At 35.7% G+C, this 15,463-nt stretch overlaps 1 protein-coding gene across 3 annotated transcripts in view; it reads left to right on the top strand.

Annotated features, from left to right (window-relative positions):
- Positions 1-11,933, top strand: part of POLR3G (RNA polymerase III subunit G) — a 38,870-nt gene extending 26,937 nt beyond the window's left edge. For 2 of the 3 annotated variants that reach the window (XM_032156847.2, XM_032156846.2), the window contains exons 6-8: positions 935-1,017; positions 5,552-5,698; positions 11,583-11,933. In XM_032156847.2, the coding sequence (XP_032012738.1) occupies positions 935-1,017; positions 5,552-5,698; positions 11,583-11,669 (317 nt within the window). In that variant the 3' untranslated portion in view covers positions 11,670-11,933. The remainder of the gene's footprint in view (positions 1-934; positions 1,018-5,551; positions 5,699-11,582) is intronic. The other variant, XM_032156848.2, reaches the window with a different exon arrangement.
- The last annotated feature ends 3,530 nt before the right edge of the window (positions 11,934-15,463 follow it).

Here is a 15,463-nt window from a genome sequence, read left to right as displayed (position 1 = left end):
AATACTTCTCTAGACCCTGCACTTTCAGAATAGCCTCAAAATGCAATATTTTTGATAGGAGTAAAAAAAAAAAATTATGTAGCCCAAAGCCATTACAACATTTTGTTTCACTTACATGCTTTTGAGTTTTCAGATTCATATGATGAGTGTATTGTTTAATTATTTTAATCTTTATTCCAAAGATACTTCTGTGTTGCACTGTCATCTCTTTCACCATTGGTAAATGAAGTACATACACAATTTACATTTTTTGCACATATATATTTAAGGCAGAAGTATTTTTATTTTATTTTAAAGATACAGTATATAATCATATTTAGCTTGAATGCAGAATTTTGAGATGTGGCAGTTTATCTTCTGTCTTTTATACCATTGGTTTTTATTGGGCAAATATATTATTTTGGTAATAAAATACATGTGCATGAATGATACTGGTCATGTCCTAGATGATCACAAATCTGTAGTTGACTTTAAAGCTGAAAGGAATATCTATCCTGCACTTCCTTTTTATTTTACACACCTGGTAAGATTCCTCTGGTTAAAATGAAGTACACTTATCAGTGAAGGAGAAGCCAGTGCAGGTGGATTTGTGGGAGCCTTTCACTATGCTTTTGGTACTTCTCTATCTGAGGCAACATTTTAGCAGTTTTGGCCCTAATGATATTAATTGCCAATACCAGTGTTCAGAACTAGTAAAAAATATAGTTAACTTCAGTCTTAAAAAAAAATCCTAAGTGATTATCATTTATTTCTCATCATTGGAAAATTGGTGAGGTATGATTTGTTTATTCTTTGAGAAAATTAATTTACTCTGAAAACTATGTGACTGCCTAGGATGCAGTAGCACGATGCTGGACAGCATACACAAAGACAAGGAAATATAATACACAGTTGCAGTTGCAGAAAAATGTGTTAACTGGTAGTTTTACTTCAGCAGGCCCAAAACCCAAAAAGGCAAAAGACGCAGGCAAAGGCACATCACTCACTCGTACTGCAGATGTGTTGAAAAAAATTGAGGTAAGGTTTTCTTCTTATTATACAAGTGAACTGAAAAAATGTAAAAGATCCTACCTCGTTTTGCTCTGTTTCAACCTTTCAGCATTCTCTTACTTTTTAATAATGTAAATTTGGCAGAAGCGAGCCCAGCGTATAAGGTAACTGGGAAGGTTTGAACTTTGCAGGCTGGGAGATATGGAGGGACTGTCCTGTCCTTCGTTACCACTCACCTGGCCACTTACCTCACCTTCTGTCACCTCTTTCTTTTTCACTGTATCCCCCTTTCTGCTTATATTTGAATCATGCAGGCGGAGAGAAACATGAACAAGTTTTAAAAAGAGTTACATATGTAATTCTTTTAAAAACTTCTCATTTTTCCTCCTATTGGTTAATATGTACAGTTTTAATGCTTTTTTTTTGGTCTTATGTTAAGTATTAAAGACTCTATTGAAGGAAAAATGTATTTTATAGAACTTATTTTTATAGCTTTCTTTATCTAAATATTTCAAAAATAAAAAAGTAAGATTCAGAAGGTTAAAGCACTGAAAATTTTAAAAATTTAAATATTTCAAAAATAAAAAATGTAAGATTCAGAAGGTTAAAACACTGAAAATTTTCCCTCCTATTCCTGTCCCTAGTCATCCAGTTCCCTTCCTATAGACAACCAATGTTACTAGTTTCTTATATGTCTTTTTCCAGAAGTATTTCATACATAGCAAATATGAGTTTTTTTTTTCTTTTTAAAGACAGAGGTAACATATTACATTCTGCATTTTCATTTTATCACTTAACAAAATACCTTGGATGTGGTTCCGTATCAACTGTGTAGAGTTACCTCATCCTTTATTTTTTTTTGTGGGGGGGGGGGGCTGCACTATAAAAATGAACTGTAATTTATTTAATTAATGTCCTACATAATTGGACATACGGACATTATGTTTCATCTAGTGTTTTGCTGTTATTAACAATGCTGCAATGAATTCATGTTAAGTATGTCATTTCACATGTGTAGGGTAGATTTCTAGAAGTATTTGTTTGGTCAGTACTTACGTGCACTGTGAAATGGATAGCTATTGTTACATTGCTCTTTATGGAGGTTATACCAATTTACTACCATTATCAGTGCGTGCATTGTCTTGCCTTGATGATGATGATGATGATGACGACAGTAACAGCTAACACATTATTGAAACTTATTCTGTGCCTTCTTCCTTGATGAGCTCTTTACATATGTTATGTCCATAAGAGTTCATAACAACAAGGAGAGGCGGGTATTATTCCTTCTTTACAGATGTGGAAGTCAAGGCTTTAAAATTTTTACTTCCCTTGCCAAGTTGGCACAGCTACTTGGTAGTGGAAACTCATATTTTTATTTTATTATTTGACCAGTAGTTGAGTTAGAGACAACATGTCTGAAAAATAAAGCCAGAGTACTGATGCAGGAGCAGTGATAACAGTCAGGTTTAACTATGGTGGAATGATGGGAATGCAGTTCCAGCCAGTTTGTATTGATTGAACTCAGGTTCCGGCTATTCTAAAAGCTTCCTGGAGAAAACTTGCTAAGATGACATGTGCTGTAAGGAAGATTGATCTGGACCTCTGGGTGTGGTTTCTCCTGGTAACAAATTGTATTTCCATTCTGTCTACATTTAAACACCTTTTTCAGGACACACTCTGGAAAAAACTGGAAATTTAAATCTAGAAATACCAATGAGTTTAGTAGAGCAAAAGTTGTTCCCAGATGACTCTCTTATTGCTGATTTTTTCAGCAAAAGCAGTTCCAAGTTTTTTTATAATAGAACATTCGTGGATGGAGAGGGAGTGACATACATTCAAATCTCATGATTAATGTGTGAATAATTAGTGGTAAACTAATATCTGAGGTTTCTTATTTCTGCATAACAGGAGGCTCTGTATGGTGGCTGTAAGGCTGTATAATATTTAAACCAGAAGAACTGCTCTCTGTCCATAATTGAACAGTTTTCAGTGTCTTTATATTATTCATTTTATTCTTAAATCTATAAAGTAGTAAGGTTAGATGGTTAAATATCAACAGGAGAGAAAATGGAGACTAGTAAGTAGAAGAGCTGAAACTAGTAGCTTAAATGCAAAAGGAATGAAGCAATGAGAATATGTGGCTTTGAGATGAGTTTTTATTAAAAAGTTGCATAAATCTGCTATTTTTAACCTATTTTATGAGTCTGATTTAGATCTATGTGGTGGAAATAAAGATGAGGATTTTTTTAAAGATATTTCAGGTAGCAATAATAGAAATATAGACTTCCTAGTTCCTATGTGGCACTGAATGAATACTGTATTTAAAAAGTACTTTTGGCCAGGCGCCGTGGCTCACGCCTGTAATCCCAGCACTTTGGGAGGCCAAGGTAGGTGGATCACGAGGTCAGGAGATCGAGACCATCCGGGCTAACACAGTGAAACCCCATCTCTACTAAAAATTCAAACAAAATTAGCCGGGCGTGGTAGCGGGCACCTGTAGTCCCAGCTACTCAGGAGGCTGAGGCAGGAGAATGATGTGAACCCGGGAGGTGGAGCTTGCAGTGAGCTGAGATCGTGCCACTGTCCTCGATCCTGGGTGACAGAGCAAGACTCCATCTCAAAAAAAAAAAAAAAAAAAAAACTACTTTTACATAACTGGTTTAAATAACTGTGTTCTTAATTATAAAATAATAGCATGATTTTTTTAGATATAGTGTGTACCCTGCACAGAGCTAAATAAATATGGCACTACAATTTCCTATTAACTACACAAACTTGTTGGTTGCAGGTCTTTTTACTGTGACCTGATTAAAATATTTAAAAAATTATAATATTAACAGCATCATATATGTGTGTGTATATCTTATTATAGATGCTACAAAATATCCGTAAGCACGCTTTTCTTTACTTGCACTTTTCCAAAGGGATTGCCAGTTGGAAAAATTGCACACATTATATTGTAGTAATAACTCATCTAAGACAACACATGAGTCACTATCAAGATAAATCATCTTACGTCTATTACCTTTGTCTTATTTGTTCTGCCTGAGTGGGTTAAGCAGACAAGAAAGGTGGAGTTTGAATTTTGATTAGAAATTGAGCCTATCTAATGTAGTCTCTCTATTGTCTTTGATTTCCTTAAATTCAAATTTGAATTTAATTAGAAGGATTTTTAAAGATAAGCATTTAAGAACCAGTAAAGGAATAGCTAAGTTGTAGTTACTCCAGATATAAAATCTGTTTTCTCTCTATATGTAATCTACAAAGCAAATACCTTATAATAGAGATGGAGTGTTTGCAGATTCATGAATTAGTATTCCAATTTCTGTTTAAGAATAATCACATTTTAGCTGAGGTGACTTATGCCTTAATTATGAGTATTAATATGTGAAATTATTGACTCCTGGAAAACTTGTGAAATTCTATCATGTGCAAATTGAGCATAGTACAATTTATTGAACAGATAGTGACAGTAATGAAAATAGGTCACTTTTTATTAAATGAAAAAAATGTGGGTAGTCATAATAGAAATACAAAGATGTAATTTTAAAGTTAATTTTGTGTACTATTCCCTGAGGGTTCCACTTGTGGATAAGTGGGACTCTCATGGAGTCAAAGCTTTCCTAACTCTGCATCTCTCTTTTGTCTTCTCTTTTAGAATTTCTAATAATTGCTAGTATTGACTGTGATTTGAGTTTTAATTTCTGTCTTCTCAATCTGCCAGATATATTAAGAAACAAGAATTCCTGGCAACAGGAAGTAAATAATGAGAGAGAAAAAAGATGAAGACACAGATAAAATGCAACTAGGATAATCTAACCCAGGATGACTTGCTATAATAGTATTAAATGGTCTCATGTATAAAGTGATACATACACATTTTGAGAGAATACTATTACCTTATTTTTTCTCCTTTTATGTTAGAAGGAAAACGAAATAACATTCTAAAAGTTCTCCATAAACTAAGTCACCTCAAATATTTTAGAAGGAGGTAGGATAGACCACCAGGTACTGTGGCTCACGCCTGTAATCCCAGCACTTTGGGAGGCTAAGGTGGGCACATCTCTTGAGACCAGGAGTTCGAGACCAGCATGGCCAACATGGAGAAACCCTGTCTCTAATAAAAAATTAGCCGGGCGTGGTGGTGTGCACCTGTAGTCCCAGCTACTCAGGAAGCTGAGGCAGGAGAATCACTTGAAGCCAGGAGGAGGAGGTTGCTGTGAGCCGAGATCGTGCCACTGCACTCCAGCCTGGGTGACAGAGTGAGACTTTCTCTCAAAAAAAAGAGAAGGTAGGAGAGAAATTATAAAAATAAAGCATTGTGCATTAGAGCTGAAACCCAATTATTAGTAACAAAATCAAAGAAAGTGCTGGTTTAATGGTGAGACAGTAAATTCCTTCTTTCTTGAGTTGACTCATAGTTTCCTAGGTGGTGGCCAGGAGGTGGTGGTAAGATGGGAGTAGAATAAGGTGATAGATAACTATTCCCTTAAGGCTAAGCAGGGAAGTCAGCAGTCTAGTGGTTTCCATACAAGTTAATGAAACTCACTTATACCAGGAATTGGAAAAAAGAGGTGATGGTGAAAAATCAGATGAGGAAAATGAAGAGAAAGAAGGAAGCAAAGAGAAAAGTAAAGAAGGCGATGATGACGATGACGATGATGCTGCAGAACAGGAGGAATATGATGAAGAAGAGCAAGAAGAGGTAATGATTCATTTGGGGATACTAGCAAAATTAATAAGGTTTATCTAATAAGGAATCAGATATATAGTATGTATTAAAATCAATAAACAGAAACCAAGATGATGGGAACCGGAAGCATATTGTTATCAATGGCATCGATTCCTTGCTATCGAGAGAACTTTTATAGCATTGAAATTATAATGATGTCAAATTGAATATAGGAGATAAAAATGATTGGCAACTTTGTAAGTATAAATCTGCAAGTTAAGGAGATTGATCAGATTAGTGCAGTTAAGATTTAACAACATAAAAATTTAAGTCAGCAATTCAGGTAACAGAGGGCTTAACCACATAGGTCTAGAGGAGAATCCCTGCAGTGTGTTTCAAATTCCAAAATGCATGTGGACACTGTCAGAGAAGATTGATCATTTAACCTCAGGTATCTGGCTGAGTCAGGACTCTGTGTTTTCGATTTGGGATGTCTAACTTTTAGAATGAAATGTACATAGTACATTTCAGAATTAGCTAGAGTCAATCAGGTATTTTTAGCAGGGTAACTTTGCAGACCACAGCCTCTTCGGGACTTTGTAGACACCTCAGACAGTAACCCTAGGAGGAGAGTTTCTTCTCCATTCTGGTGATCTTTGTCTTCATTCCATTTCAGCCTCTTATACCACATTCCTAAATTTTGCTTCTCCGGAAACTGTTCCAACTATGAAATCTATACTATATTTATTTTGCATTAAATTTGGTATTCTTTTGAAATTTATATTGATATAAACAGAGAAGTTTGGGTACATTTTTTATCTGTTTCTAAGTGGCTAGCCAGCTGCTAACCCCATTTCTTAAATAATTTGCTTTCCTCATTGATTTTGAAATTCTTCCTGTGTCAGCTATTAGATTCCCATTTCTACTTCTGTTCTCTGTTCCACTGATCTATTTTGAACCAACACTAAGCTGTTCCAAGTAGTAGAAGCTTTGGATCATTTGTTAATGTTCGTAGGGTATGTCTTCCTTGCTTCATTGCTACTCTTTTTTTTTTTTTTTTTTCAGTTTTCCTGAATATTCTGTCTATTCTTTCAGATAAATTTTAAGTCTAAACATTTAAAAATTAAATATGTCACATTTGTGGTAGATCACATTTGTCTCCAGCCTTCTTTTCAGATCATTCATGTTTTTATTTCCATTGCTCTCTGACATGATTGAGACTGTCAGTACTTCTGATCATCTCTTTCCCCTTTATTTGTTCTCTGTTTTAATTTTCTTTTCTAAGAAACTTAGACCCTTGCTCACCCTTCGTCTTCTTTTTTGCCATTATTCTTGTCTCTTGTCCTCCTAGCCCACACTCTAGACCAAAGCCAACTTTGATCATTTCCATTCTCTACCTCTTTCCCTTTCAAATCTGACCTATTGAGCATTTCTTGGGAATCACAGAAATTGATGCCCCTCAAAAAACACGAGCCCCATTTTGCTGGCTAACATGTTTTCTGTTTCTAAGTCAGTTCTCTACAGCAATTATTTTAGATCAACTTCTTCTTATTTCCCTTTGTTTACTACCTTTTCTTTCACTCTTATCAGGTGATAGTACCTCCATACAGGAAATGAAGTCATCAAGAGGAAACTCTATTAATTTCTTGTCCTCTGCATTCAAACTCAGTGTCTTCCTTCCTCCTCCTCTTTTTTTCTTTGATCAAGGGAGGAAATCCTCTTTATCCCATTTGGGGCTAACAGTCCTATCCTTTTTTGGAACCATAGTCCTCCGTTCATTTCCCTTTCCATATTTTTAACCTCTTTTTCTGCCTGTCTCTTCCATTCATGAATTAAAACATGTTCATTTCCCGTTGTAAAATATGTTGTCCACATTCTCTCTCATGCCATCTCTTGAAAAGCTTCTTTAGCTGTCATCACCCCTCCCCCTCCCCCACCATTAGCTCTTTTCAATCTTAGTTTCACCTCTATCCTATTCAAATTACTGCTTTTGACAAATAGAAGTAGCTTAAAGAAAGAAATTATTGCTACCACGCTCACCATAGACAAATTTTAGCCTTTATGTCACTTAACTTTTCTGCAGCATTTAACACTTCTGACAACTCTATTATTAAAATATTATTTCCTGGCCAAGCGCAGTGGCTTACTCTGTAATCCCAGTACTTTGGGAGGCCAAGGTGGGTGGATCACAAGGTCAGGAGTTCGAGACCAGCCTGGCCAACGTGATGAAACCCTGTCTCTACTAGAAATACAAAAATTAGCCAGTCGTGGTGGCAGGTGCCTGTAATCCCAGCTACTTGGGAGGCTGAGGCAGGAGAATCACTTGAACCCAGAAGGCAGAGGTTGCAGTGAGCCGAGATCGTGCCACTGCACTCCAGCCTGGGCAACAGATATATATTTAAATATAAATATATATAAATAAACATTTTTATTTATATATATTTATAATTTCCTTTATTTAAATTCAACAATTTACAGCAATTATATGCATCTTCTATATGTCAGGCATTGTGCTAATTGCCAAGTCATAGACAAACATGGTTGCTTCCCTTAATTTTCGTTACATAATGCTTCTCGTTTTTCTCCTATTTCTGGTACATTTTTGGGGTCTCGAGTTCTTTCTAGTCTTTAAATGTCAGTATTCTTCAGGGTTCTTCCCTCGGGCTTCTTTTTCTTGCCATAATCTCTCTGATTGCATCCCTCCCCATAGTTACCCTGTATGAATGTGTAACTCTTCAGTTCTTTTTCATTCAACCTATAGTAAGTGTACACTAAGTATATCCTTGGAACTGTACTAGGCAATGGGAATATGAAGATAAGATACAGTTCTTCTCTCAGGGAAATTACTAGAGAGACAAAAAAGGTAACAGTTAATATACAGTGAATAATGCTGTGATATGGTAGTACCAGATGCTATAGCAGCACATAAGAGATGCTATGGGCACACCAAAGTCTATTTTAGGTATATCAAAGATGATATTTTAAAGAAGACAATTTAGGTGATCTGAAGAGCTAATCAGATCAAGATAGGAACATGGAATGGAGTGGACACTTGCAGGGAGAAAAAAGAGCATGGAGAGAGGCTTGCAGGTGATGAGAGTGTAGCATCTTAATTTAACTGACCAGATAAATCGGTATGGCTGGACTAGAGGGTGTTAAGTGCGCTTATGTTGAGAGATGAAGCTGGAGAGATGAACAGGTCTTAAGGACTCTGAATGTCAAGCTGAGAAATTTGACTTTATCCTGAGTACGTGGGGAGCATTGAGGGGTTTTAAACAGTGGAATGGTATAATCATGTTTATATTTTAGAAAGCTCAGTTGCTTTGAATGGAAGAGCCAAGTTTGGGTCATATTTGAAAGCTTGTTGCTGTAAACCAGTGGTTTTCAATACTCTTGAAGGGATATTTGGTAGTGTCTGGAGATATATTTGATTGTCACACTGCCATGGCGGTAGTAGGGTGGTGGTGCTATAGGTTCTAGTTTGTATGGTCAGAACTCTAGACAAGACTGGCATTTGCAATGCTCTGTTGACAATGTCTGCTTGCATAAATGTGTGTTCTGCATGTATGGCTGAGTGAGGGATGGAAAGGAGATCTTCATTAATACCTTTCTACATTTAAAATTATTATTCTCTGCTCTTTTTTAGCAATTATTAATTAAAATTTGTGGTAAATTTATCCAATGTATTGAGGATTTGATGCGCATTTTCTTTTGAAGAATGAAATGAGGCAAATTATCTATGTAACACCTGTTAGTAAAATCAAGAAAATAAAGACTTTTCTTCTTCAATCTTTTGAATGTTATAATTGAAGAAAAACACAAGGGCTCAAATGAGAGCCTAGAACCATTTAAGCCACCAGTAGTTTCACTACTGAAACTACTTTATAGGTTTCACTACTGAAACTACTTTATAGGTTTCACTACTTCATACCTGTATCAAGATTACTAACATCGGGGCTGGGCGTGGTGGCTCACGCCTGTAATCCCAGCACTTTGGGAGGCCAAGGCTGGCGGATCACGAGGTCAGGAGATCAAGACCATCCTGGCTAACATGGTGAAACCCCGTCTCTACTAAAAATACAAAAAATTAGCCGGGCGTGGTGGCGGATGCCCGTAGTCCCAGCTACTCGCGAGGCTGAGGCAGGAGAATGGCGTGAACCGGGGAGGCAGAGCTTCCAGTGAGCCAAGATCGCACCACTGCACTCCAACCTGGGTGACAGTGAGACTGCGTCTCAAAGAAAAAAAAAAAAGATTACTAACGTCACACAATTACCAAATTTGAATCACTTAAACAGAACTTGGAGGAGGTACTCATGTCTAAAACACAAGTGACATATGCTTGATTTGGAATACTAGAGTATCCCTTCCTTATTCATCTCCACTTTATGTACAAATCGGCTTACTTTTATTTCTACACAAGTGTTCTTGCCAAAGGTCTCCTTTACAATGAGACCTCATTTGAACTCTCAACCATGCCACCCTCTCCTGGTACAAAGGCCCCAAGCTTCACTCAGGTGTCTAAATATTGCCAAATTTTTTTGGCCCCAGAAAAGCCAGGCCAACTTTCCAGAGATGGGAATGGTCTTAGCTGAATGCAGAAACTTACAGTATCTAGGGAAGAAAGTATCTAGGGAAGAAAAAGTAATGAGATAACTGTCTAAAGAATGCCTGTACAGTGAATAATGCATGTTACCTTTCTTGCATTATGTGAATATATTAAAAATCCCACTATCCAGATTAAAAAAAAAAACTTTGGAAAAAAATTAGTAAAATTTGAGAATAGTCTGTATTTCTTACTATAGATAGTAGAGATGTGGACGTTAATTTCTTATTATAGCAGATCTCAATCATGTGCAAAAATGTAGTGACTAGTAAAAGAAACACCCATGGTCTTATCACTCAGCTTTAACAATGGTCAATTCATAGCTAATCTTTCAACCACTCATTCATCTACCCAATCCCTCCCTGTCCACCCATCCCATTCCCCGTGCCCCATGTGCCTTGGATTCCAAAGAAAATCCTAGGCATCGTATCATTTCATCCACAAATATTTCAGTATGGATTCAAAAATAAGGGCTCTTTAACAACATCACTGTATCATTATAACATCCCATACAATGAAATATAATTCCTTAATTTCATCAAATATCTGGCCAGTATTGAATTTTCTTGGTTGTGTCAAAAAGTTTTTTTGTTTGTTTCAAACAGAATCCAAATACAATCCATACATTGCAACTGATTAATAACTCTTAGGTTTAATTTATATCCAAAGCGGATTTTTGATTGCAAGATACTGGAGGCCCGGAAAAATAAATAAGAAAGTAAGATTTTGAATTTTTGATAGAAAGCACAGATATTTTCCGAGTTATTTGCGTGGATGATAGTCTTATTCAGCCACAAGAAAAAAGAAACTAAGAAGCCCTAGATAGAATATAATATAGGCATCTTTTGGATTTGGTTTGGTATCATGAGGCCTTTTTTTTTTTTTTTTAATATGAAGTAAAAGTCTCTCTGGCTTATGCTCAGTTATGTTTTATGACTAAAAATCTCAGTACTGATGTAGTCTAATGGATGTTAATGTAAACTGGCTTTTTTTCTTGAGTGTCTGTGCATTTTTTGGCTAAGTGTTTAGTGGTTTAGCTAACTAAACTATGTATCATCCCAGTAAGCTGTAATGTGTTAGTAGCTATATTATCTTATTGAGATGGTATGGGCAACCCTTCATGTTCTCTTAGCTAGTTGGTGCCTGACAAAAGTGGAAGGTGGTGGACTTAAGGAAGAAAGCGGCACAGGTAAACACAAGTGAAAACTGTTGTGTTTTTGAAGCAGATAAAAAAGCAGAGACTTTTAAGCCTGGAATATTTTCTTACTACTCATTCATTTTAACGTTTACAAAGGAATATATCATTTCACTTAGGAAAATGACTACATTAATTCATACTTTGAAGATGGAGATGATTTTGGCGCAGACAGTGATGACAACATGGATGAAGCAACCTATTAGGCATGAAATTTTTCAAAAAATATTTTTATGATGCAGCTTCTGAACATTTGGACAGACTTGATTTGTATTTTCTGGTAAGGAATAAGTATTTATTTTTGTTTCTGTTTTTTGTTTGTTTGTTTTGGACAAATATTTGTTACCAAAATATTCAAAACCACTTTGAGTTTACATACCAGTTACCTTACAGATTATTCCCTGACACTCTGACATTCCTTCTAAACACCTCTGCCATCTCTCTTATGTACTCTCATGGGTTTGTTTTTTTTTTTTTTTTTTTTTTTTTTTTTTTTTTTTTTTTTTTTTTTTTTTTTTGAGACGGAGTCTTGCTCTGTCACCCAGGCTGGAGTGCAGTGGCGCAATCTCGGCTCACTGCAAGCTCCGCCTCCCGGGTTCACGCCATTCTCCTGCCTCAGCCTCTCTGAGTAGCTGGGACTACAGGCGCCCGCCACCACGCCCGGCTAATTTTTTTTTGTCTTTTTAGTAGAGACGGGGTTTCACCATGGTCTCGATCTCCTGACCTCGTGATCCGCCCACCTCGGCCTCCCAAAGTGCTGGGATTACAAGCGTGAGCCACCGCGCCCAGCCGGGTTTTTTTTTGTATGATTTGAAAATGAATGTGCCTAAAGAATTTTTGCTCTCTTAATCTATGTATACATACTTGAACAAATCATTCTTGCTTAACTGCTGATCTTTTTGTAAAACTATTGCTAGTCATAATGGATTTCTATAACTTGAAAGTTGATATAATACAGCACATGGAGCACTTTAAAAACAAAGAAACTTGAAAATAATTTTATTTTTTACCTTTACATGGTGTGTTCTAGACTACTGCATTATGACTACATAAACCTACCTGAGCTCTTACAAGTACAGAATTGTGAGACAGAGGTTTTGTGATGGAAAACATACACATAGGGAAAAATACCAACCTGAGCAATATAAATTTCACAGCTCACATCTTAGCCAGTACAAAGAAACTTTCACATGGGGTGAATACTATAAATACTTGAATTTGAGACTAACTTAATACTGTATGATATATGAATTAATCATCCCACTGTAATAACTGACATCTTCAAATAGTTGGGCTTATGAAAAATTTGACTAAGACATTTTATTTTATACTTTATGTGAATGTGAAATAAGTTCTGGTCACATAAATATGTAGAATGCATGCGTGTGAACTCTATGAAGTGAAGTGTGGTGGCCTTTTATGTTTCAGAGTACTCAAGCTGTACAATTGATTTATATAAAAATGCAAAATGAACTCAGGTCATTTTGAAATTAAGATTAATTTTTTTGTTATTTAACTTTAAAGCTAGCTCCCCTAACTTTATATATTTTTTGGGAAAAAATACCTAAAAACCTCAGCCTACAAAGACTCTCACAAATGCCAAAGATTTTCAAGGAAATTCATATATATTTCAAAAATGATTTATCAATGTTATCTACCAAAAGAAATAATTTTATTTTTCCCCTTTGGGAAGATATTATCCTCTAATGTGAGAATCAGATCCCTAGATTCTATTTCTACCTGTACTATTAAACTCAACCTTGAACCTGAGCTTGGTTGTTTCTGTGCCTTAGTTTCTCCACTAATAAACAATTTCCTATGAAAATTGTTTAAACAACAACCAAAATTTGCCATATGTACTCATTCTCTTGCCTTAAAGATCACTTAATTTACATTTGGCTCTCACCCTCTAAAAATTTGTAATTTGAAGCATAACTGAAAGCACAATTTTAAGAAACATGTTTTCCTCACAAAATATAATCTGATTTTCCTTTCTTGTATTCATGCAGAAAATTGGAGAAAATGTGTATTGTCTTGTGCCATTTTGCAATATGAATTTCTCAGGAAAAAGATCACTTTCAATGGCAATACTTTCTTAAATAATTCAAGATGGGTGTGAGGACCTATCTTAATAGTTTAGTGCTGTGTTAACCATTTGTGAATTACTTCGTTTAAAGGAAGTTGTCAAAAAATTTTAAGATTCTAAATGGAATACATGAATAAAGTAAGCCTTAGAATAGAAACCTCACAAAAAGTCATTTGCAGTTGATAATTAACATAGGTGTTTTATTCTCTCAACTCCCTTGTACCAGAGCCAAATACCATTTAGTTTTCAGAAATCTTATCAATATTGTTGTTTACCTACTTATTATAAATCTGCAGATAGCCACTTGAACCAGGCAGATACACTGAAGATAAAGGTTCTTTCTTTTTTTAGCTTTGAATTTGTCATAACCATTTTAGTCTTGCAGATAGCAGGGCAGCCCCTTGGGGCAAGGATTTACTCTGGGAGGTACCATTAAGAGCCTTCTTTCCCCCTTTGAAAGATCCTTTTACAATGTTAAAGTATACTAGTTGTGAGAACAAGCAGGATTTGCAGGTTGCTTTACCAGCATGAATCTCATTTTTCTGGCTTAAAATCTGAGACTGTAAAGTTATTCCATAGGAAAGTGAATGTTATTTTGCAGAATTAGCCTCTTACATAAAAGTATTTGTTGAAGTGTCTTTAAAATTGCTATCATGAGCGAAACTGTTTTGTTGCTGTAATGCTTATTTTTCTGTATTTATTTACACATTAAATTCTTACAAAACAAAATGTGTTCCTTTGCTTTATAGTAAGATGTTTTATTTTGAACTTATTTAAATGTTTATTTGGTAGAGAAAACTAATTTGTTAATACAGATCTTACCTAGTAACTGTCTATTAAGCAGGGATGCTTGTTCCAAATATTCTTGAATAAACAATCACCACAAACAACAAAACTCTGGTTAATGATTATTCAAAAAAGTTGTGAGATGGGCATGCTGGTCTGTGCCTATAGTCCCAGCTACTCGGGAGGCTGAGGTGGGAGGATTGTTTGAGCTCAGGAGGTCGAGGCTTCAGTGAGCCAAGATGGCAACACACACATACACACACACACACACACACAGTTGTTTGTTATGATAACAAACTTGAGATTTGGCAGACAATATAATTTAGTGTGATCATTCGTGCTTGGGCTGACTTAATAGTGGATACCAGAGAATGTTATGACATTCAGAAGATTCTTGTTAAACTTTTCACTTCACTACCTTCAAATGTACAATGTTGATGGTTTTGCCTTTACATGGTTAAAATCTCAAGCCCATGTGGTGGCATGTGCCTGTAGTCCCAGCTACTCGGGAGGCTCACATGGGAGGATCAGTTGGCCCCAGGAGTTCGAGGCTGCAGTGAACCATCATGCCATTGCACTCCAGCCTGGGCAACAGAGCAAGAGCCTGTCTCCAAAAAATTTTTTAAAAAACCTCTGTAGTAAACATTTCCATTTTATTAAAAAAATTAACACAATTTTAAGATCAAGATGCATTTGAAAATGGAAAAACAGGGTTTATACACATTCCTCCATTAAATAAATAAAAGCTCCAAAGAACTTTTTCTCAATTTTTCTGCTAATAATCTTTTAAACAGTGTTCTTGAGGTTGTTTTATAATGAATTAAAATTACGTATAAATAGAGCAGGTTATAATCTATAGATAATGACTCATCTACAACTTCATAGCAATTCCTGGACTATGCCTTACCAGATCTTACCCTGAGGAAAATCCCCCAAAGAACATTCATCTAAAATGTTTTATCTATGTCTTACAAATAATCCAGTATTCTGCTCCACTGTAGCAAATAAGAAATCTGAATTGTTAAACCTTTGGCAATTTGCTCTATCTTACACAATATCTCTATATTAGATAGTTTGAAAGTAGAGAAGAAAAACTTTGCTTTATTCAATTAAATTCACTGGCTTCTA

The sequence above is a fragment of the Hylobates moloch genome, unplaced genomic scaffold (genome assembly GCF_009828535.3).
Source record: "Hylobates moloch isolate HMO894 unplaced genomic scaffold, HMol_V3 SCAFFOLD_6, whole genome shotgun sequence".
NCBI classification, from domain to species: Eukaryota; Metazoa; Chordata; class Mammalia; order Primates; family Hylobatidae; genus Hylobates; species Hylobates moloch.
This window is presented reverse-complemented; position numbering and strand designations above follow the sequence as displayed.